At 38.6% G+C, this 24,708-nt stretch overlaps 1 protein-coding gene and 1 long non-coding RNA gene across 2 annotated transcripts in view; one reads left to right on the top strand and one right to left on the bottom strand.

Annotated features, from left to right (window-relative positions):
- Positions 1-8,909: 8,909 nt before the first annotated feature.
- Positions 8,910-11,214, bottom strand: LOC128695890 (uncharacterized). The gene is made up of 2 exons (XR_008408076.2): positions 10,944-11,214; positions 8,910-10,008 (listed from the first exon to the last, which is right to left on the bottom strand). It is a non-coding gene; the product is annotated as an uncharacterized lncRNA (long non-coding RNA).
- A 1,680-nt stretch (positions 11,215-12,894) lies between these two features.
- Rab3GAP1 (RAB3 GTPase activating protein subunit 1) overlaps positions 12,895-24,708 on the top strand; it is a 38,365-nt gene continuing 26,551 nt past the window's right edge. Inside the window, exons 1-8 of the mRNA XM_053786832.2 lie at positions 12,895-13,049; positions 15,949-16,132; positions 17,868-17,948; positions 19,079-19,301; positions 19,423-19,559; positions 20,202-20,406; positions 21,964-22,196; positions 23,597-23,880. Coding sequence (XP_053642807.1) covers positions 13,029-13,049; positions 15,949-16,132; positions 17,868-17,948; positions 19,079-19,301; positions 19,423-19,559; positions 20,202-20,406; positions 21,964-22,196; positions 23,597-23,880 — 1,368 coding nt within the window. The 5' untranslated portion in view covers positions 12,895-13,028. The remainder of the gene's footprint in view (positions 13,050-15,948; positions 16,133-17,867; positions 17,949-19,078; positions 19,302-19,422; positions 19,560-20,201; positions 20,407-21,963; positions 22,197-23,596; positions 23,881-24,708) is intronic.

The following is a 24,708-nucleotide window of genomic DNA, read 5'->3' as shown; positions in this document are numbered from 1 at the left end:
TGGTACAAAATTATTAATTTTTACATAAACATAAATGAAAAAAAGATCTTTAAACATATAAGACAAATTTTTTGGTATGACTTTATTTTAAATGAGTTCTTGCTAACTGACCAATATTTACCTATTCAGCATGACAATGTTACCAGCCAATGAACCAGTGACTTGAAACGATTTATTGAAGATCAAAATGACTAGGCCGCTGTTGACTCGATAACGAAAAATCCAATTGTTAAAAAAACTATCATTGAAATCAGATCAGTAACTAGATTATTATTATTATTATTATAATCAAAGGGAAATCAGTAACTAGAGAATACCTTTTCTGATTGGCTTCAAACTTTTTCTGTTAGTGGACATTACTAAAACAAGAATTGAGCATTATGAGCTGTAAATTTCGACCCCTCAAGGAAGGTTCCTTGATGTTGGTGAGGGGCTCTTGATATAGGGAATTGAATCTGTGCTCCAGTTCCCCGAATTAAGCCTGAATGCCTTCCACATCCCCCCCCCCAGGCGCTGTATAATCCACCGGGTTTAGCGCTTCTCCCTTGATTATAATAATAATGTAAATTTCGATTTGCTAATTTCATTAAAGTGCTTCTCATGTAATAACTCGGCAGGGGGGTACAATATCCCCTCCCCCAATCAAAAGCAGGGGCTCCATGAGTCTGCTAAGAGATAACACAATAAGTGTCAGGGGCCCAAGATTGTTCAACTGCCTCAGAACATACATAAGAGGGATTACCAAGAGACCCCAGGCTGTTTTCAAGAGGGAGCTGGACAGACCCCTAAAGACAGTACCTGACCAGCAGGGCTATAGGTCATATCCTCTTCAAGGGGGGATCCTTGTCGTGGTGAAGAGGCTCTTGGTCTGAGGAATTAGACCTGTTGGTCTCCTTCCTCAGACTGAACCTAATTACCCCCCAATCCCCCCTTTCCTATCCCATCCTCCCTTTTTCCTTTCCTCGTACTCCTCCTCCCCACTCCTTCTTGCCCTTCCTCTTTTTGGCCTTTGGGATTTTTCCCACAAGCACGCTAGTTCCTAGGTAGGGGAAAGGGTACCAGGGTCCATCCCATTCCATTGAGGTTCTTGGCGGTCGTGTAGTTTGCCGTGGAATCTGGATCGCCTGGGGATGTCCCAATCCCTCTCTGGTCTCCCAGGGGGTAGCTTTGGGTGTCTTTCGGGCGACGGGTGTATCTCTGGAGGCTGCCTTTCAGATTCTGGGGGGTGGTGGCCGAAGGAGGTATGCTTTGTGGTGGATATCCGGCCACCCTCTCTTTTGTCCACCAAGGTAGCTCGGCAGATGTGAGGTTGCTATCCCGGATTGCTGGTTTACTGGCATGAAGGATAGGGTATGGCACGGGTTCCATGCTGAATCTGCGCTACTTGCGGTGCTGAGGTCCTCTTGGGCACGGAGGGAGATTTCTGGCACTTTCATTCCTCCTAGGAACTATTCCTCCCCAGTCCCCCCTTTTTTTATTCTTTTTTTCTTTTTATTTTCTTTTCTTTTTCTTTTTTTTTCTTAAAAACAAAAAGAAGGAAGTAACCTAACCATGGAAACCCTAGTCCATGAACCTGCTATCCCCAGGCCCCTCCTTGATACCGCACCCCATTCTGACCCTGCCTCGTTTTTTGACCACTCTTCAGCCACTCCTGATGCCCCTGTATCTCTTGCTGGTGCCGTTTCATCACCCGCTTCAGGTACCGGGGTTTTGACTGACTCCTTCGATTTGTCTGACCTCCTCTCTCCTTTGACTATGCTTCCGGCCTCTCCCTCTACAGTGCGGCAATTTTTGAATCGCCAGCCCGTCCCACGTCGAACCAACTCTGGTCCCACTCCTAAACACCAACGACAATTGCCTGATGATGATACCTCGCCACCTTCTCGTTCTACTCGGAAAAGATCGACACATCATGCGCTCCCTTTCCATGCTCAGTTTCGGAATGCACAATGAACTAAATTCTTTACTTTACAACCAACTTCCTCTATTGCCTATCTTTCCGACCATAGTATTGGCAAAGTGCTCCTATGCTATGTTGGTAGAGATATTTTTTTTTCATGCTCTTAAGAGCGGTACATGCATCATCACTGTTCAGAATGTTACCCAAGCTCATGATCTTTCTCTTCTTTCACATATAGATACTATTCCTGTCACTATCAAAAAACATCATTCCCTCAATACTTGTAGTGGTACTGTCACTGTGCCCCATACAGTAGTCCAACAGAATTTCCAGACATGTGGCAATGACATTCTCGAACAGCTGGAACTCCAAGATCTCCCAATCCTCAAGGTAGACACTTATGTTCTTCCTGCCCGCGGGCAGAGACGCTACCCTTGCAATGTGGCTCAATTAACTTTTGACAGCCATGAACTCCCATCCTCTGTTTATGTAGCAGGATATCGGTTACAAGTTCGAAAGGTGATCCCTACACCGCAACAGTGTAGAAATTGCTGGCAATTTGGTCACCCAGCAAAATATTGCAGATCTATGGCCGAATGCCCAGTCTGCGGTGCCAATGACCATTCTAATACGTCTTGTAGTCGCCCTCCCTCTTGCCTTAATTGTCATGAGGCTCACCCTTCATACTCTCGCCTTTGCCAGGTCTACTTAAATGAGCGAGAAATCCATTGCCTCAAAGAGGCAGTCTCCCTTATGCTATGGCCGTTTCTCATCTCCGCCTCCAAGGGAGACTACCCCGTGTTTATTCTCGTGTTTCTAAACGTCCCCCCACTTCTGGGGTCCCATTTTCTGCAACCTCCTATGTGGCTACCCCTCCCATAGTCACTCCTGTATCTAATTCTTTTGCTGTTCCGGGCTCAGACGTCCCTTCTTCAACAACTCGGTCTGTTCTCACATCTTCATGTTCTCCTTCACCAGCCCCGGTATCGACAAGACCTCGTATGACACTTTCTACCAATCGCCCCTCTACTTCTCAGAAGTCCAAAAAATCCCCATTGCTCAAATCATCTTTGCCCCCTCCTTCCCTTCTTCCACCTCCACATTTTACCTTTCCAGTCTCTATGCCTGGTTCTTTCCCTCTCACTGGCTCTATTACAAGTGTGGAGGTTCACCCTCCTCCTCGTCCTGTGCCTTCCTTCCCTGTCCCCTCCCAAGTTTCTCCCTCTTCTGCCACCTTCCAGGTTTCTGCCTCTTCTATCTCTTCCCACACTTCTTCTCCAGTTCCCAACATGCTTTCGTCCCCCCCTACTTTAGTACAGTCCATTACTGTCCCAATCTTTACTCACCCTCCTCCTTCTGTCTCCAATATTGTCTCCCATACAACGTCTTTGAATTCAGAAACACTTGAAGCTATTTCGGAATATATTGCAGAGACTAAACCTTCGATGGACACTGATCCGCCTCCTGTTCCTTCTGTTCCCTCTCCTCCATCTCCACAACTCCATTCTTCGCAACGCTCCGTTCCTTCGCTGTTTGAATGTTTTCTGATGCCACCGCATGTAGATTTTTCTAACCCCTCTAGTCCATAGGTGCCCTTACCTGCGGATTCCTGGTATTTTCCTCGTTGCCAATCATGGCCTATTTACAATGGAATATCCGCAGCCTCAGGGGTAATCGGGGTGAGCTTCAGATGTTGCTTTCACGGTTTTCCCCTGTTGATGTTTGCTCACAAGAACCAAAATTACACTCAGCTGTTTTCCAATCCATCTCAGGCTATAATTTATTGTATTCTTCGGATCCTTTTTCTGATGGGACCTTTAATGAAAGTGCCCTTCTTCTATGCAATGATATTCTGTACCATCAACTATTTGTTTATACCTCGCTGCATTACACTGCATCCCGTATCCACTTGAATAAGTGGTTTACAATATGTTATTTGCGTCTCTTCCCTTCTCGGCCATTATCTATCGCAGATTTTGCCTTTTTTGTTTCATCCTTACTGCCACCACTTCTGTTACTTGGCGATTTTAATGCCTACCATTTCCTCTGGGGGGTCTCATTGTGACTTACGTGGCATTCAGTTGGAGGCTTTTCTCGCTTCTCACCCCCTCCATGTTTTAAATACGGGTACTCCCACCCATTTTGATCCTCGTACTCATAATCTTTCTTGCATCGATCTCTTGGTCTGCTCTTCCTCCACTGTGCTAGACTTTGCCTGGTCTGTTCTACCGGACTTACACAACAGCAATCATTTTCCAATCATTCTTACTTCTTCATATTCACCACCTCTTCGTAGCCCTCGCTGGCAATTTGATCGAGCAAACTGGGACCTTTACTCGCAACTAACTGCTTTTAGTGAGGTTCCTTCTTCATCGTCCACTGATGAGCTTTTACACCTCTTCTCGACATCAGTTTTAACCGCAGCTTCTCATTCTATCCCCCAAACATCAAGCAGGCATTCTCATAAGTGTGTGCCATGGTGGTCTCCTACTTGTGCTCGGGCAGTACATTTGAAACACGCTGCATGGGGCAGGTACCGGTACAACAGAACCACAGAGACTTCTTGATTTTAAGCAGAAGCGAGCAGTTGCTCGCCATGTCATCTGTGATGCTAAACGCACTTGCTGGCGAGATTATGTTTCCACAATCACCTCGGTTACCTCTGTGAGTGCAGTCTGGAAAAAAGTACGGAAACTGAGTGGTAAATACTCTCCTGACCCGGCTCCTGTTCTGCAGGTGGCCAGTGTTGATATAGCAAACCCTCTTGACGTTGCCATTGAAATTGGCAATCATCTAGTCTGTATTTCTCAGGGGCTCCATCTATGCCCCTCATTTCTTTTCTCAAAGTCTGCCAGAGAGTTACCACCCTTGGACTTTTCTTCTCTCATTGAAGAACCGTATAATGTGCCTTTTACACTTCAGGAACAGGAAGCGACACTCTCAGCTTGCTGATCATCGGCAGCTGGGCCTGACGACATTCATATTCGGATGTTACAACATTTACATCAATCAGCCCTTGTGGTCCTCTTACACCTCTTCAATCTTATTTAGTCACAAGGAGTTCTTCCCCAGCTGTGGAAATCTGCCATTGTTCTCCCTTTCTGCAAACCAGGTACTACGGGACATAATGCCTCCCGCTATCGTCCCATTGCTCTTACCAGTGCAGTTTGCAAAGTGATGGAACGTATGGTAAATCAATGCTTAATGTGGTATTTAGAGACACACAACAGTCTCTCCGTAAGGGCCGTTCTACCATAGACCCTTTACTATGCTTGGATATGTATGTTCATAATGCCTTTGCGAATAACCACTCAGTTATTGCCATATTTTTTGACCTTGAGAAGGCATATGACACAACTTGGAGGTATAATATTTTGGCCCAAGCCCACTCCTTAGACCTCCGAGGCAATCTACCATCCTTCCTTAAAAACTTTTTAACCGACAGACATTTCCGTGTTCGGGTTAATAATGTGCTCTCCCCAGACTTTGTCCAAGCTGAGGGTGTCCCCCAGGGATGTGTTCTGAGCACAACACTTTTTCTCCTTGCTATAAATGATTTGGCCTCTAGTCTTCCATCCAATATTTGGTCATCACTCTATGTTGATGACTTTGCTATTGCTTGTGCAGGCGCTGACTGTCACCTCATTACAGTTTCTCTCCAGCATGCAGTCGACCGTGTTTCCAACTGGGCCACCACGCATGGGTTTAAATTTTCCAATACCAAAACTCACCCAATTACTTTCACTAGATGCTCTGTCATCTCCGATCATCCTTTGTACCTCTATGACTCACGTATCCCTGAACGTGATACAGTCAGGTTTCTAGGCCTTCTCTTTGACCGTAGGTTATCCCGGAAACCTCACATTACCTCTCTGAAGGCAACTTGTCACAGCCGGCTGAACCTTCTTAAAACCCTTGCTCATCTTTCATGGGGAGCTGATCGTCGAACTCTCCTTCGTCTACATTCAGCCCTCATTTTATCGAAACTTGATTATGGTGATCAGATCTATTCAGCGGCCTCTCCTACTACTCTCTCGAGCCTTAATCCCATCCATCATCAGGGATTACGTTTGTGCCTTGGTGCTTTTCGCTCTTCCCCTGTTGAGAGCCTCTATGCAGAAGCGAATATTCCATTCTTGTCCGATAGCCATGATGCTCATTGCCTTCGCTACTATGTTCACTCATGATCTCCGCATTCCTCCCATATATAGAATAATCACCGATGTTAGTAGATATTCTTTATTTGTTCGTTGCCCCTGTTTGCCCCGTCCCTTTTCTCTTCGCCTACATTCGCTCGTCTTCCCTTCAGTTACCACCTTTCTATGTTCATGTAGCATCTCACTTTTCCCTGCCCCTCTGGGAAGTCCAAGCTGTTCGAGTCTGTTCTTTCTCACTCCCTTGCGTGAAAGCCCAACTGCCTATGGTAGCTTCCCGCTCTCTTTTTCTTGATCACTTCTGCTCTCATTCTCATGCCATCGCAGTGTACACAGATGGCTCTAAGTCTTCTGATGGTGTTGGATTCGCAGCAGTGTTTCTGGACAGTGTTGTGCAAGGACATTTACTATCCTCGGCTAGCATTTTTACAGCTGAATTGTATGCCATTCTTGCAGCACTTATCTGTATTGCATCTATGCCTGTGTCATCATTTGTGGTTGTCTCAGACTTCCTTAGTGCTCTACAGGCTATACAAAAATTTGATACACCTCACCCCCTAGTCCTCCATATCCAACTTTGGCTATGCTGTATCTCTACCAAGCATAAAGATATTGTTTTTTGTTGGGTCCCTGGTTATGTTGATGTACAGGGCAATGAACAGGCAGACACTGCTGCGCGGTCAGCAGTACATGACCTACCAGTTTCATATAGAGGTGTTCCATTTCCGGACTATTTTGCTGTAATAGCTACCCACCTTCACACCCGTTGGCAACAATGTTGGTCTAATCTACTCGGTAACAAACTTCATTCTATTAAACTGAGTACGTATAGGTTACTGGCCGTCTTCTTGTCATCAATGTCGAGGTTGGGAGACTACTCCCATCTTTGCATTGACCACACTTGTCTTACTCATGGGTATCTCATGGAGAGGCACCCTGTTCCTTTCTGTGAGACGTATCAGGTTCCAGTGTCGGTTAGCCACATTCTATTAGGCTGCCCTATCAACGAGCACGCAGAATTTACCTCCAACATCGTCTCCGCTCCACTACTCTCTCTTTACCTTCCCTTCTTGCTGATGGACCCTCCTTTAATCCTGACTCTCTCACTGACTTCTTGACAACAACTGACTTACTCCACAAACTCTGATGATGATACCTTTCGCACTCCCCTCAGCCCTTTCTACCTCAATCTCTTGCTACCATCTACCCCTGCACTATCCACTGCCCCGCTGTTCTCCATAACCTACTAATTATTCCTCTCCCTTTTGCCACCTTATACCCCCGCTTCCTTCCTGTCCTGCAGCGCTGTATAGCCCTAGTGGTTTAGCACTTCTTTTTTATTATAATAATAATAATAATAATAATGTAGTTCATATGTCAGTTAGCATGCAGCCAGCAGTAACAGCCTGACTGATCAAGTCCTGATCCACCACGAAGCCTGATCATGGACTGGGCCATGAGGGCGTTGACCCCTGAAACACCCTCCCTGTATGTAATAACTAGATAGCTAATTAATAGTTAATTAATTTTAAGCACTAAACCCTTGTGGGTCATTCAGTGCAAGACATGGTGGAGCCTTGATCCTCTGTTTGATGAGCACTAGCAAACACGCTTCTTATTTGTGCTCACTTATATACTTGAAAATACCTCTTCTAATCGGCTTCAAACTATAAATGCTCATGTATCATAATTATAAGTACGTATAGTATGTTGTATGGATTTTGGGCTTTAAGGGGTGCCATCTTCCAAGTTTTTTTTTAACAATTTTAACAAAATGCATTTTCTTAAAAAATACTATAAATATTTTTTTCTTAAAAGATTGTAGAGAATTTGAAATAAAATATAAGAGAGAACAGAAAGATGAAAAAAATGCATTTTTAAAGCATTTTAAAATTTAAGGAGGATAGACTTTCCTAATTTCAGGCTGTTAGTCTCTGAGATAACAAGAGAATGCCTCTTCAATTTAGCTTCAAAACTGGTGTCTCTCAGTGGAAAGTTTAAATCAAATTTGGGCTGTTATGTCCAAATTTTCCATTTTTATTGAAGAATTGTAATATAAATTTCCATATGATTTGTGAATGCCTCTTATTTGCTTCAGTCTTATTGCTAATATTTAGCTGCATTACAAACTTATGCCACACTGTGATAATCCAGTTGCCTGCACTGAGGTTATGCAATACAGGGGATAGCTTTCTTGGATTGTGCAGTGACCTAACTATGTGTATCAAGTTAGTCTTAGTCTTTATACACGATACACACACACACACACACACACACACACACATAAACTTAGATCTATACATAACTTTAAGAATAGATATGATAGAACCTACAAAGTTATGATGCTGGAGAGGGACTCTTGATCTAAAGGGCTGGGCCTGTGCTTCCCTTCCTTAAATCGAACCTGAATACTTCCATTTTTTCCCAGGTGCTGTACGATCCCTTCAGGTGGTTTAGCACCAAACCACGAATGTAATAATAATAATAGTCATTGAAACTAGTAGGCCAGTGCTTTAACCACAGTATAACTTGCAGCTAGTTTTAGGACTGGACTGCCACAGGTTCGTAAGCACTAGATTTGTTTCTCTGCAGCGATTCACGGGGAAAGTGCTAAAAGCCAACATTCACCATCATTCGTTCATATCCTGATGGTTTTTGAAAAGTGACATCGCCCATTTCAGTACACAATGCACTTGTCACTGCCGTGGACTGCCGAGGAATGGAAAGATATCACATATTAGCAATTGTTTGAACTAATTTTGCTAATACTACAAGACACAGGATTCAAACCCCAAAGTAATGTATGTCATTTAAAATAATACAAAAATTATAAAGGAGGAAGCCAAACAAAATGGTTCACATTCAAGACTTCACTCTTCACTGACTTTACTGAGATACATTTTGGTAGAGGGTATACCTGTGACCAATTCTGGGTGCTTTTCTGTTCTTGCTGCCTGGCCCCCAGGCCAGGCTTCCCTGGTGATAGCTGAATCAACCGGGTTATTGCTATGTGGGGCTCACATAGCCATCACAACCTGGCTGAACAAGAATTTTCCAAAAGAACATGTAAAGTTTTGTCTTAAAAGATTCTGGTATACAGAACTATACCAAGCTTTCTCAGGCAATGAAATATCACTCATCAAACTCTAGAGCTAATAAAATTAGTTTCTTAAAAATATGTTTATAATTACTTAGTTATGTTTGCTCCAAAATTCTACACTTCTTTTATCAATTAGGCTATGTTAAATTTAAATATCTGAAATTAATATATATAAATACAGCATTTTACTCACAGTCCTTTAATTACCAAAATTAGTCTCCAACTAAATTGTCTTTTCTGACAGGCTTAATCAAAAACCTATAAGTCATTCATAACCACTAGGAATATCTGTGACAAATTAACCAATGAAGAGAGGATATAGTTTCATGTCTAGAGTAAAAGTAACAAGTTACAAAATTGGTCAGTGTTGCCCAATGACATACAGAATAACATAGACTGTGGATGCAGGAATAAGCAATATTCATCACCCTGATTTACTTATAGTAACAACAGCTAACAAAGCAAATAAAAGTTCAATTCCCTCAAATACAATTGCAACAGATACCAATACAACTTCTAGTCGAAGGACATAAGTTTGCCAAAGTAGCAAATACAACATGGCAAGAACTGAGGGGGCTGTGAATATTATTGACATTACTAATGATATTATTCTTTCTGTGAGATTTCCTTTCTTTCCCATGAATATTCTCACTGATTCAGTGGCACCAAAGAAGATAAGAAGGAACACTTCTGCCACAATGTTCCCAGGAGGATAAGGTAACACAAATGTCTTGAAGGCAAATATTAGCACCTCCACAACCAGGAAGACTGCCAAATACCAGCCATTAAGGTACAACAGTATTTGGTATGGCAAACTTGACTGGCTTTCTCTCGGCAGCATTTTAGTGTAGAATCTGCAAAAAGAATAAATATTTTAGAAAAGGAACTTTTAAATTATTTTAACTAAATAGTAAATTTCCTAAACAATTGTAACTGAATAATTTTTCTGCATTGTAAACCTAAATGAATGATGAAAAAGTATCTCAACTCTTAGATTCATTTTACAATTATTATACAGTATACTGTTTTATTATGACTATATTTGCAAAGTATTGATAATTAGGAAAGACAGCAGCATACCTGACCCATGCAGAGGACTTGGAGCAATAAAAAATAAAAGCATCAGTGATCGAAAATGATCAAGAAAGAAGTTGCAAGCCTGCAACAGTAAATTACAGTAAGTCTTAAGGAAAAACGTGAAGGGAAAATGTGCAGCTTGAGAATTTCCCAAGATTATTAATTAAGTAAGCTTATTTAGGTACAGGTACACACAAGTACAATTATCATACATACCATAAATTACCTAGGATAACCCCCCAAAAAATCAGTGACTTATTTCCATTGGGATCCTTGTAATATCTTATTATTTAAACCTTAAAAGTTAAAACAGCTAAGTAACCCAACTGTGAAAAAAAAAAAATGGATAACTTAACCTAGGATATCGTCTAGTTATTATTATTACAATTATAACTAAGCACTAAACCCACTAGGGTCGTACATTATTAATAAGTTTATTCAGGTATACACACAGTTACACAGATTATCATACATAGCAGCATGTGTCAGAATGACTTATTTGTATTAGGGTTCGTTATAATCATAATAATAATAATAATAATAATAGTTTATTTTGACATGATACATGGTTGTACAAAAGAATATAATAGTTGGTGTACATGCCCAAAGCCCCTTTGTATGCAGAACATTTCGGGCAAACAAATTATAATCATAACTAAACCACCGGGGTCGTACAGCTCGAGTTTCCCAGGAACTTAAAAAAATGGCTTACACTTAATTAGGTCTACGTGGCCTGGGATTGTAACCAATTCTCTCTTCAATTATTTCCTTTCTTGTTTTCTGCAATTCCAGGTTGGAGGTTCCATCTAGCTTCTCGTTGCCTTTCTTAGCTTCAGTGTCACCTTTAAGCTTATTAGTTAGCTCTTGGAGGTCGTCTAGCTTTAACTCAATCTTTGTAGGGTTACGTCTAAGCATTATCTTTGTGTAATAATAGAAACTAATTTTTTGAACCAGCTAACTCAAGTCAGCCTTTGTTGTTGTTATTGTTGGTCTTAGGGCTGCATGGCTTCCAGGAGCCGTATGAACCCTGTTGTACGAGTCCTGTTGTATGAGTCCTGTTGTATGAGTCCTGTTGTATGAGTCCTGTTGTATGAGTCCTGTTGTATGAGTCCTGTTGTATGAGTCCTGTTGTATGAGTCCTGTTGTATGAGTCCTGCTGTATGAGTCCTGTTGTATGAGTCCTGTTGTATGAGTCCTGTTGTATGAGTCCTGTTGTATGAGTCCTGTTGTATGAGTCCTGCTGTATGAGTCCTGTTGTATGAGTCCTGCTGTATGAGTCCTGTTGTATGAGTCCTGTTGTATGAGTCCTGTTGTATGAGTCCTGTTGTATGAACCTTGTTGTATGAACCCTGCTATATGAGTCCTGTTGTATGAGCCCTGTTGTATGAGCCCTCATGTATGAACCCTGCTGTATGAGTCCTGCTGTATGAACCCTGTTGTATGAACCCTGCTGTATGAGCCCTCTTGTATGAACCTTGCTGTATGAGTCCTGCTGTATGAACCCTGTTGTATGAGTCCTGTTGTATGAGTCCTGTTGTATGAGTCCTGTTGTATGAGTCCTGTTGTATGAACCTTGTTGTATGAGCCCTGCTGTATGAGTGCAGTTGTATGAGTGCAGTTGTATGAGTCCAGTTGTATGAGTCCAGTTGTATGAGTCCTGTTGTATGAGTCCAGTTGTATGAGTCCTGTTGTATGAGTCCTGTTGTATGAGTCCTGTTGTATGAGTCCTGTTGTATGAGTCCTGTTGTATGAGTCCTGTTGTATGAACCTTGTTGTATGAACCTTGTTGTATGAGCCCTGCTGTATGAGTCCAGTTGTATGAGTCCAGTTGTATGAGTCCAGTTGTATGAGTCCAGTTGTATGAGTCCAGTTGTATGAGTCCAGTTGTATGAGTCCTGTTGTATGAGTCCTGTTGTATGAGTCCTGTTGTATGAGTCCTGTTGTATGAGTCCTGTTGTATGAACCTTGTTGTATGAGCCCTGCTGTATGAGCCCTGCTGTATGAGTCCTGTTGTATGAACCTTGTTGTATGAATCCTGCTGTATGATCCCTACTGCATAAGTCCTGTTGTATGAACTATATATGAACCCTGTTGTATGAACCCTGCCGTATGAACCCTTCTGTATGAAGCCAGTATGAAAAGTCATTTTAAAGTGTTGAGTCTCTGAACCTAGATAGAAAATGTTCAAACTACATAGTTATGGTTCGTCATTAAAGGTAAAGAATAAAACGACATCTATTTATGTTTACGTAAAAATATAACTGATTAACTACGTAACACTAGCAAGCCAATGGAAAAAAAATAACATTTTTATAATTTATTGCGTTATCTCTGGTGAAATCCTAAATAAATTGTTATAGAAAACCATAGCAAATTATGTATGCTGAGTAAATATAAATTTACAATTTATAAAACCATTGTGAAAATTAGTAATTATTATTATTATTATTATTATTAGTAATTATTATTATTATTATTATTATTATTATTATTATTATTATTATTATTATTATTATTATTATTATTATTATCATTTTCACTTGGAGCGCTAACCCTGAAGGGGTCACTCCCAAATCAAAAATCAAAAATCAAATTCAAAATGTTTAGTTCCCAAATATCATCCAGAAAAATAAAACCACAGTATGCATAGCATTCCGAGAAAAATACCCAGTAGGAAAGTTAAGAAAAATAAAGAGAGAGAGAGAGATAGGAGGAGAGGAAGTCAGTCAGTGTTGTGGTGGGTGAGTGTGTATCAGCTGGTGTGGGAGGTCAGTCCCACAAATTCTACCTCTTGGCCATGGGCACCCAAAATGCTGACGTATGTATCAAGTGTGTCCTCCTGACATGACCATATGGATGAAGAGGACACATGGGACATGTTTAATGGACACGTTTGGGTCCTGGGATTTTGGTCACTGCAAATGACTGGTCCCAAGACCGAAACGTAGTGATGATATATGTGCACTTGTGGCCTCTTATCTATATTGTGTGTCGTTATACCTTTATTTTCATAACCAAATAGCATTTGTAAACCTGTTGATGTGATATATAATATAGATATACTGCTAGGTTATCTCTTAGATATTAAAGATATTTAAGGTCTTTCTCAAGGACTTGTTATACAGTCATATTCTTGTGTTACTGAGTTATATTTTCTTTTTGATTATAATAATAATTTACTGGGCTATCTTAGCTTATATCTCAATGTACTATATATGTATGTGCGCCCAATAGAAATAAGTCACTGACTTTTTTGGGTTATCCTAGGTAATTTACACATATTTTACTATGTATGATAATTAGTGTACCTAAGTAAATACGTTTATTCAGGTACAGGGACATATAAATACTGTTACATAAATTATTATACATAGCACATATGTAGAGTACCTAGGATAACCCAAAATTAGTCAAAGTGACTTATTTCTATTGGGGTCCTTAACTGTACCTTAATACACTTACTTACACCTGTATACTTTCACGACCATTGTAAAAAAAAAAATGTAATATTAGTAAAAATTTGCTCAAGGCTTCTTCTTTCAGTAGTTTTCAATTTTTATTTTTTTTCTAAAATCCAGAGAAAGTACTGCAGGTGGCAGTGTAATTTCCCAGTCATAATAAATTATAAATGTTTTACATACTGAATTTTTTTTCACATTATTTATGTTCTGTGCAGCGCAGTATGACCCATGTGGGTTTAGTGTTTAATTTTGATAGTAATAATAATAATTCGTGAATGTCGCATTTTTCCCTGTGGTCTATAATTTAGTTCTTTAGGGCATAGTTTGTGATTGCTTGGCAGAACGTAGCATTAATTTAAATTTAACATCGCATGTCACCCATGTACATGATGAAAAAAGTATTTCTTGTAGCTTATTTTGGGTGTTATTAGCAAAAATAGTACATTTATTTTGGTTGGGTAGTGCATCTGAGCCAGTCAATGCTTAGTACTGATGCCAGGTTAAGTTATGTTAGGTTATCATAGGTTAGGTTAGGCACGTTTTGTTAGATTAGTATGTTCGTAGGTTATGATTTTACTATTTGTACAACAAAATATCTCTACTGTAAAACAAAATATTGTACAGTTCATTCTATAATTAATAGCTGAAATCCACCATTCTATATTTAGGTTGATGTGTATTGAGATATTACAGTGCATTTAAGTAAACTGAATTTAAAATTTAAAAAATTGGTATTAAATGTAATCATTACTGTTTGTAAAGTGACCTTTATTATAACCTAAGATATTCCTAAAATTCATTAAAAATGTTGAAAAAATTCAGCCATTTCTTAAGCTTTTGGAAGGGTGAACACTCCACTAGGAGCAATACTCTTTCAGTGTCATTCTTTGTGAACAGCTGAAAACCAGTGTACTAATTCTAACTGTTGAAAAATCAGTGTGCCAGGCTAGTACTGTATGCACATAACTGTTTACACATTTTTGGGGAATTTATTATAATATTGGTATATTTTGAAACATTTCATTTTTGCAAGATTTTGTTGCATTTATTTTTTTTTTTTTTGAGGACTTTTAGAGATATCCTAGGTTAACTCATCATAGCATGTCACTTTTATATCACTATTAACTGGAATTCTTAATTATGATGATGATTTAAGTTCTTTCAACAAACTGGCCGTATCCCGCCGAGGCACAGTGGCCCAAAAAGAAAAACTAAAGTTTCTCTTTTTAACTTTGGTATTGTATACAGGAGAAGGGGTTACTAGCTCCTTGCTCCTGACATGTTAATCACCTCTTATGACACGCATGGCTTATGGAGGAAGAATTCTGTTCCACTTCCTCGTGGAGATAAGAGGGAATAAATGAGAACAAGAACTAGTAAGAAAATAGAAGAAAATCCAGAGGGGTGTGTATATACAGGCTTGTACATGCATGTGTAGTGTGACCTAAGTGGAAGTAGAAGTAGCAAGACGTACCTGAAATCTTGCATGTTTATGAGGCAGAAAAAAGACACCAGTAATCCTACCATCATGTAAAACAATTACAGGCTTCCGTTTTACGCTCATTTGGCAGACAGTAGTACCTCCCTGGGTGGTTGCTGTCTAACAACCTACTATGTGCTGTAATGCCTTTGTACATGACACTGCAATTAAAGATCTTCCTTGCTTCAGTAAATACTAGTTGACAAATAAATATCATTATGTCTGAGTGATTGTCTTAGGTGGCTATATTGTCACACAGGTTTATCGTATAAAATATGTATGTACTTTAGTGAAGCTTACGCAAGTTTATTGTATAACAAAACTGTATAGATATAATGTGCATTGGTGGCAAAATAGTGATGATTTAACTAAAGATAATTTAAAAAATATTGTAGATAGTCACTGCTTCAACTTGCAAGCTTGTGCAAGGCTCACTTTTACTGCAAAACCTTTCCTTTTTCCTCATGCACTAAGTGAAGTAGAGAACTGGGGCTATCTTCCTTGGTTGCCCTAATGTGAGTAGCCCATATAGTTTTTTTCCCATTAATTACTTTAAACTTTATAAACATACTGTACATAGGGGAAAACTATTGTATGGCATTGCTCAGAAGCTCCCATGGTTATCTAGTGGTGTTTTTCTTGTTTTCCTTTTTTTATTTTTTTTCCTAAAGGGATGAGGGATAACATTCTTAGCTTTCTCCCCCACCCCCCTTCCTCCCTTTCTACTATTGATCATTTCTCTTTCACAAATTAAGTAATGAATTAAATTATTTCAGGACCAGGAAGTATTTGAAATAGTTGACTTTACAACTGCATCAGAATGGGAATGCTTCATTGCTGCTGTAGTGGAAGCTGTGCACGAGTGGAGGTTATCAGGAGAGAGGCAGTTGTCTCCTCTTAGTAAAGGACAGTTAGCCACAGCAAAATGGAGTGAGAGAACAGTAGAAGTAAAGTTTGCCGGTAAGTCTCTTAAGTGAATAGGTGTGCAGTTTTTGTACTGTGATAATTACCTCCTTGTGATTACCTGTATATACCATGTAGTTGTACAAGAAGAGCTATGAATATGGTGTCCCAGCTTAAGGGTTTAATTTCTTGTATCACTTAAGTTTCCAGTGGTCGTCACCCCTTACCATCTTGTGGCTCAGTTCTAGATCTCTCTCATTTTTTGTGAGATATATAATATTTGATAGTATTTGCACTTCATCATTAATTTCTTAGATTACAAGTTTGACTCTTAGTTCTTCCTTTTGAAGGTACCAAAAGTTCTTTTTTTTTTATGGAGGAGAAGGAAAGGATGGGAGGAGGAGGATGGCCACATCATTGTCATTGTCTTATTGCTATTTATAAATTAATCCTTTCAGGGTCTGTGCCGTAGATCAATGGCTTTACATTGAGGGTCCAAACTGTAGATCTACGCCATGAGCTCAGCTCACTCTGATACGCTGTGAGCTGTAAATTTGGGCCTAGATATGAGAGAATACATCTATGTGGTATGTGTGCACCACATAAAACAAATCCTGTAGCACACAGTGCATAATGAGAGAAAAAGAAAAAAAACTGAGACCGTAATTTTCGATTAAAACAGTAACTTTGCAGTGTTTTTTCATATGTTTTTTATAGTTGTATTTGCGATTTCTTGGTCTCATTTGATAGAATGGAAGATATATTACAGAAATAGAGATGATTTTGATTGGTTTTAGTACTGAAAATGGCTTGAAACTGAGCTCAAATTAGCGGAAATGTTAAATTTTTGCCGATGTTCAAGAGTAAACAAATGACCTCGCACATCTAATACACGCCAGCTGGTGGGTCTAATATATGTTCACAAATGTGCTGATATTATTTATTCAATTATTACAATATTGCATTACAGTAAATCTATTTTTTGGTTTAAATAAAAATTCATTATGTGAATAAAAAATCAAAATGGAATTCATTTGTAAAGCCTGAAAACGTAACAAATGAACAGAGGAAATGTTAGTTTAGTGCCAGAAATGCCAGCATTGTTTATTCTGGACCCTATTTTGAAACTGGAATATTTTGAACTTTGCTCTAAATTGGCCAAATTACCAATTTCCAATCACTTTATTTTGTAGCTGAAACAGTTGAGTTGGCAATTTCTTGTGCTCAATTGATAGAATAGAAGTAATACTAGTGAAATAGCTAAAAGTTTGGTCGACTGGAATAAAGTAATTGGCCTAAAATGGGGGTCAAAATCGGCAAAATTGCCGATGCGTAAATATCACTGACACATCAAAATTTGCGAGAGCATAATTTCGTCAGTTTTCCATCAAATTTCGTACTTTTTGTTTTATTACCTTCAGAAAAAGATTCTCTACCATTTCATAAGAAAAAATAACAAAATTATTTTTAAAAATTCTTGGACACTGGTGTGCACTTTGAAATTTGGCCTCTGGACCCTGAAAGGGTTCAACTTTATCATAGGTATGTATGTAAACGAAAGAAAAAACGCGTATGTAGGGTTCGCTACGATCCTCGTTTTCGGTATCCACGGTAGGTATTAGAATGTATTCCCTGCGGATATGGGAGGTCTACTGTCTGTGGTTATAATGTCTCCTCTTTTCCTCTTCCTCCTATGAATATTGCTCATAATTTATTTACCACTTTTTGACCTTCAGGTAATAACAGCATAGTTAAGGTGGGAAGTACATGTATATTATTTCAATATTTTCAGAATTTCCCTTTAAGATGACCCACCACTGCATCATAAGTGAAACCGTTGAGTCTCCACCTGACGAGTCTGAACCCAGCACAGGTGTGGATTCTCTTTTCTTCATGCATTAATTTCTTAGATGTAGTAGTGTATTAATAATGGTTCATTGTTTAAAGTATTGCTAGTCCCTTTGGTATCACTCGGTTTGTACTCTTGAAAAATGCTAGTGTTAAAGTCGTCAATTATAAGTTTTTTGATATGTATGACTTAATGAATTGTTAATAAATGTGAATTACTTTAACTTAGTGTGATAGTATTTTTTGTTTTTGTTTCAATGGTTTTTATTCATGTGCTTTGTTTTTGGCTGGTGTATGTGTGGTTTGGTTTTTCCTGCATTATTAAGAACCAGGCTCTTTATTTCAAATGTGTGAAAAACTTAAAATTTAGATATATTGCTTCTGAAATATGCCCAGATGTGTACGCATTGTTAGCAATTTCTTGCTTTTTTTTTCTTCATCGTATCTACATTGCATCTACATCACACCTGTATCAAATTGTCTACTTCATACTTGCATCACATCATATTTACATTACATCACTTGCATTAAATCACATCTGCAGTTCATTGCATCTGTTCTATATTACATTGCATCACATATGTATATGGATATCACTTCTGCATTGCATCACATCTGTCACATCTACATATCTGCATTACTTCTGCATAAAATCATCTGCATCACAGACATTGCATCATGTCATCTGTATCATTCATATCTGCATAAAATCTGCATTCACATCTGCATCACATCACTCTCCACATCTGCATTGCATCACCTACAGCAAAAATATTGCATATGCAATACTGTATATTGAAAGTTCATTTTAGGCAGTGTTGCACATCATGTAGCAATTTTAAGTGTCTATGTTCACTGAATTCTCTAGAAACACTTTCCTCGTGTATTTTTAGGCATTATTGTATGTTATATCAATGCATATTTGTATGTTTTTTAAATGAAAAGTAGTTCACTATATGCCGTTAAATGCATTATTTATATATGCTTTCCAGATTTTATAAATCTGAAATAATTAAATTAATAAGTGCAGTGATAAGGTAACTTTTAAGTGTGTGAAGAATTACAGTAATTTTAAATGAATAACATAGCAAAAATTCCTTGTAGGATTGTATTTACACAAGATAGTGAATGGGTAGTTAAATACATTTTTTCCAGAATATGAAACTGAAGAGGAGACAGAGAAGTGGCCACAGGCACTGGATGATATCATGAATAGGGAGAATGACTTTCCAGCCCGAGCCCACTGCCTTGTACGTTGGTATGGTTTGAGGGAGTTTGTCACTCTTTCACCTTCAAATGCTAATCAACCAATTATCTGCCCATCAAAGTCTAAGCTTCTGCTATCATCACTTACAATAGCTGCTAATAATACCAACTGGTAAGATGTGTGTTTCTCTTAAGTATCACACATTTGAATATGAAATAAAATGTAGGTAAGGCATTATTTATTCATCACCATCTGCTTTTAAGAAAACATGACTGTTGTGTTGTAATTTCAGTCAGGTTCCGATGTTTGTTTATGTTCTTCCACCAAGTGAAAAAATGTACCTTGGAGTGGGCCTGGGGTCTGGAGTTCGCACCGATTACGACATGATTCACATGAGGCACCCTCCTCGCCAGTGTACTCATCTCTCTGGTAAGAAATAATTCTTAAGAATTGTTTTGAAATTTTAGGAATGATGTGTATATTAAAAAATAGAATTGATGTTATATTTTGTAGAAGCACAAGTTTTATCAGACTTTTTAATCAAATTGAATTGTAAGGGAAAATAGTAAGAAATTTCTTTGATGTTAAATGAAAAATTGTACTCCTCTCCACAAACGTCATATGCTTATTTTTTCACTTGATGTCCTTTTTATAATATGGTTCATATCTTGTTTGTACATTTTGCCAAAGACCTGTTGTTAATTTGTTTGTAAAAATCAGCTGATACAGATGTTAATTATATGATGAAACAGGGGCTCATTAAGAGCATTTTAAAACCCATCAGTGCTTACACAAATGTACCCTTAAAAGTGGATGTGTTTTAGTTTTTATGTGGGTTTCCTTGAAAAACTGTGAAGTATTCATTACGCTATGATTATAATTAAATATATTGAAAGCCAGCATCTAATGGGGTTGAGGAATCTTTGTGTGAAGTAGGCACACAACATAATTCATGGATAATTCTACCTCCTGTATTTAAATAACATTGTTTTTAAAATCTAGATCTATATTCTAGTATAGTATACGAGTACATTATTGTATAGTATTTGCTAAACTCCTTTATGTTTTTAGGGCTTTTGGATGTATTTCGAAGTAAACTCAAGTGCAATGAGACTTCCCCTCCAGTTTTGGTATCTGTGAGGTTCACGTATATTCTTTCTGAATGGCCTCATACACTCTGGACACAGCAGCCACCAGACTTTGATGCCACACTAACTGACGTTGGTTTTTCTGATTTGGGAAAATTGCCTTTTGGAGCTCTAAGTGACCCAGTTAGGTAAGTTAATGTAAAATTTGGTTTATTTATGCGTGTTCACTCTGCTTCTTTAGCTAGTGTATCTATACTCTGTTCTATTTTTTTTACAGGTTTTGCTTAATTTATTAATTTGTTAATTAATATTAAGTCTTTAGAACCATTGTATTCCCACCTGTATTGTATTTCCATTGTATTGGTTATATATTTAGTTTCTAACTATTAGTCACTCACAGATTCATACTATTTCTTCTTCTTTCAACAAACCGGCCATATCCCACCGAGGTAGGGTGGCCCAAAAAGAAAAACAAAAGTTTCTCTTTTCAAATTTAGTAATTTATACAGGAGAAGGGGTTACCAGCCCCTTGCTCCCGGCATTTTAGTCGCCTCTTACAACACACATGGCTTACGGAGGAAGAATTCTGTTCCACTTCCCCATGGAGTTCATACTATTTCTTAGTTGATATTTTGACTTTTTTATATATGAATTTTTTATTTTTTCCTCTTTTATTAGTCCATCCACTTTCATACACAGTGAGCCTGACTTAATGACAGTGTAATGTATAAAGTAATAAAATTTTGAATAATGACCCAGAAAGCCAAGGACCATTTCCCCTCTTAATTTCTGGCTCATGTTCATTGAAAGATTGAATTCCAGGCTATAAACCATCCCATCCACAATTAATGATTGCTTCCTTGTACAATGGCCAGATAACATTTATAAATATATTGTTTATTGCCTCACTGGCCTCCACAGATATGACTAGATCATGTGTTTCCTGCATCAGAAATTGATAGTTTTTCACATTCTCTGTATCATTACTTAAAATGTGAGGGAAATGTGGATATTGTTCATTTATTTATCTTTTCCTAAACAGCTGTCTTCTACCAAGGGAAGGTGACCCAAGGAAGGAAGCATTTATCATCATTCATTCGGTCACTGTCTTGGTAGAAGCAAACTGACATCACACTTCAAATTACCCTCTGATTGCAGCATCCCAACCCCTCCTTAAGAGTGCAGGCACTGTACTTCCCACCTCCAGGACTAAATTTAGGCTAACTGGTTTCCTTGAATCTCTTCATAGGTGTTATCTTGCTCACACTCCAACAGCATGTTGAGTCATAAAAACCACTTGCCTCCACTCACTCCTATCTAACGTGCTCACACAAGTCTGTTTAGAGTCAGAGGCCCTAGCACTCAAAATCTCTTTTAACCCACTACAACAGTCTTGTATCTGTATAATTCTTACATTTTCTTTTGTCCTGTTTTCCTTTGTGTACAAGGGAACTATGCATGCTCTCTTCCAATCCTTCATTATCTTCCTCTTTTTCATGCATAGGTTAAACAAACACACCAACCACTCCAACCTTATATTCCCTTCTCTTAATGTGGTTCCCAGCTGCTGTACCCCCATTTCTGTTGTCGAAGCTAGTACGTTGTATTTTGACTTACACGTATATGTGTTGGAATCATCCTTTTGCAAACAAGTTGGAAATTAACAAAATCAGAGTGCAAACTATATAAGTGGAAAATTCTCTAAAATTTAATAGTAGGTGGGCTAACTACTCTTGTATTTGCAGTGAGCTACACCTATCTGCTACATGGCCGTGTGTGAGTGAAGATGTATTGGTGGATAGTGATGTATACAGTGATCTTGACCCTGGTTCAGCCCCTCTGTGGACAGCCCGTCTGGTAACTAATGCATCTCCTCCGTGTCTTCTATCCGAGTATCTGACAGAGTTTCTCCATGTTTGTCGAAATAATCAATCTGTAACTCAGATCTTGGGACCAGACTTTACTCCAGAGGTGGAGGGTAGGTAGCAATCTCTTTTGGAGTTCATAAAATTTGTTTAATTTATTATTGCATTACTGGAAAATTTATGCAGTACGTACTGTAAATTTTTTTTTTTAAACAAGTCTGCTCTCTCCCACCGAGGCGGGGTGACCCAAAAAAGAAAATCCCCAAAAAGAAAATACTTTCATCATCATTCAACACTTTCACCTCACTCACACATAATCACTGTTTTTGCAGAGGTGCTGTAATTATGTACGGTAAAAAGTGGTGAAAGTGTTGAATGATGAAAGTATTTTCTTTTTGGGGATTTTCTTTCTTTTTGGGTCACCCTGCCTCAGTGGGAGACGGCCGACTTGTTGAAAAAAAAAAAAATCCTCGTGTCCACGAATTCAGTTTCCACAGTTTGTTATCCACAATTTACCGTGGCCCATAAATAAGCCTCAATTTTGCTTAATAATGGCCATGAAGCACAAAAGTAATGATGAAGGCAGTTCTTCAAAGCCTAAGAGAAGTCATGAAGTGCTTCCTATCAGTGATAAAGTGCTAATACTCCACTTATTGTTTGTAATTTACCAATTAAACTTCACCATAGGTATGTATGTAAGCAAAAAGCGACTTTTATGTAGGGCTCACTACTATCAACGGTTTCAGGTATCCATGGTAGGGCTTGAAATGTATCACCCGTAGATACGGGGGGACTCCTGTACTGTAATTCATGAAAAATTATAATTACTGAAAAGTCTATGAATTTCTGGAACTATAATGAGCAAAGATGGTGTTAGCTTTAGTAGCAGTGGTGATTGGACTTGATATCCTGCTTTGTGATTATTTTGATTGAAGGGCAAGGTGAATTTTTTTAAACAACCTATATCTTTTATGTAGTTTCTGACACTAGCTGACATCAACCAAATTGACAGTTTAAATCTGATGAGGTTGAGCATGAATTATTTCTCATAACAAGCTTAATTGAGAATGTCTGATATTGATTTTGCGAGTACAGTATATGGGAAACTTCAAGAAAAGTTAGTTTTTAATGCAGATTCAGATACAGTACAAAGAAAATATGGAAAAGAACGTCACATCAAGAAGTTATGGTGACAGTACAAAGGCCCCTCATTTTATGCTGTAAATGCAGTCGAGGCTCATGGCAATTATGCCAAACTCATTCAGGATATAAACACTTAATTCAGCATAATAAGAATCTTCAGTACACTTTATGAATCATACTGATAGCATACGGTGAATGTATGTTGCATGTATAGAATTGCTGATAGTAATAAGATCTTGCATGATAGTGAATTCGCATAAAACGAATCTGCATAAAGCAAGTTGACCTGTATCGCCATGGCAGATCATTAGGTGTTGCAAGTTATTTTTATCTTTACAAATCTATTGGTAAAAATTCTGCGTGCTTTCAGATGCTGCGGAATTTTCTTCAGCTTTGGATCGTTTGACAGAACCATCTGTGCCAACTTTGTCTAAGATAGTGGGCAGAGTAAGACCTGGCTCTAAAAATGTGAAACACTCAAGTTCTCAGCCTGGGGAAATGGGTCCCATATCAGTAGATATTCTTGTTCCAATTCTCAACTATTTGTTCCCTGATGCTGAAGGGGAAGAACAGAGTGCACCTTTCCCTAGTACACTGAGTCAAGTACCAGAGTGGACTGGTGAAGATGCACCTGCTGGAGAACATCCTTTGAAGGTAAGAATTGTTATGGGTTGAGTATTCCTTATCCAAAATTAGAAAAGCTCTGAAATCTTAAAATTTTTTGGGGTACTGATATGACACCACAAATGGAAAATTCTAGTTGGCTCTGGGAAGGTTGCAAGACATCATGCAGGTCTGTGCACCCAGACTGCTGCAACATGTGACCTCACATACTCTGGGTGGGGCTCTGATGCTCTGTTGGTGCCAGTTTATCAGCAGTCGTCACTGTCAGACCTATGTGCATTACTGTGCTTACCATGTGTATTGTGCTTATTCCCTGCTCTGTGGTGTGAAAATACTGTGTCAAAAAGGCCTGCAGATATCTCTATGGGTAACAGTAATAAAAAGAATTAGTGTACAGTGGCCTTTTAATAAAAACATGACATTGTAAGTGGAGAGTGAATGTCTGCCATTGTTTGGCATTGATTTTTAATAGCTGATGCAGGTATTCTACTGATGCTTCTGTGTAGCTTTTGTTATTAAAGATATTTTTGTTATTAAAAGTATTGTGTAAAATTACTTTCTGGCTGTGTTTAAAAGGTGTATATGAAATACAAATGGATTTCATGCTTAGCTTGGGGATGGGACCCAAAATCTCATTATATTCCAAATTCGGAAAAAATTGGAAATCTAAGACTCTTCCATGTTTAAGTATTTTGGATAAGGGATATTCAACCTCCATTAATTTTATTTGGATATATGTTAGGGGTTGTTTAAAGTGTGATGTCTGTGTACTTCTGCCAAGACAAATATTTAATAAATAGTGGTGAAAGTGTTTCTTTTCAGGTCACCCTGCCTTGCTGGGAGGCAGCCAGCTTGTTG

This window comes from Cherax quadricarinatus, chromosome 41 (genome assembly GCF_038502225.1).
Source record: "Cherax quadricarinatus isolate ZL_2023a chromosome 41, ASM3850222v1, whole genome shotgun sequence".
Classification (NCBI taxonomy): Eukaryota; Metazoa; Arthropoda; class Malacostraca; order Decapoda; family Parastacidae; genus Cherax; species Cherax quadricarinatus.
Note: the sequence above shows the minus strand (reverse complement) of the source record. Positions and strands in the feature narration are given on the sequence as shown.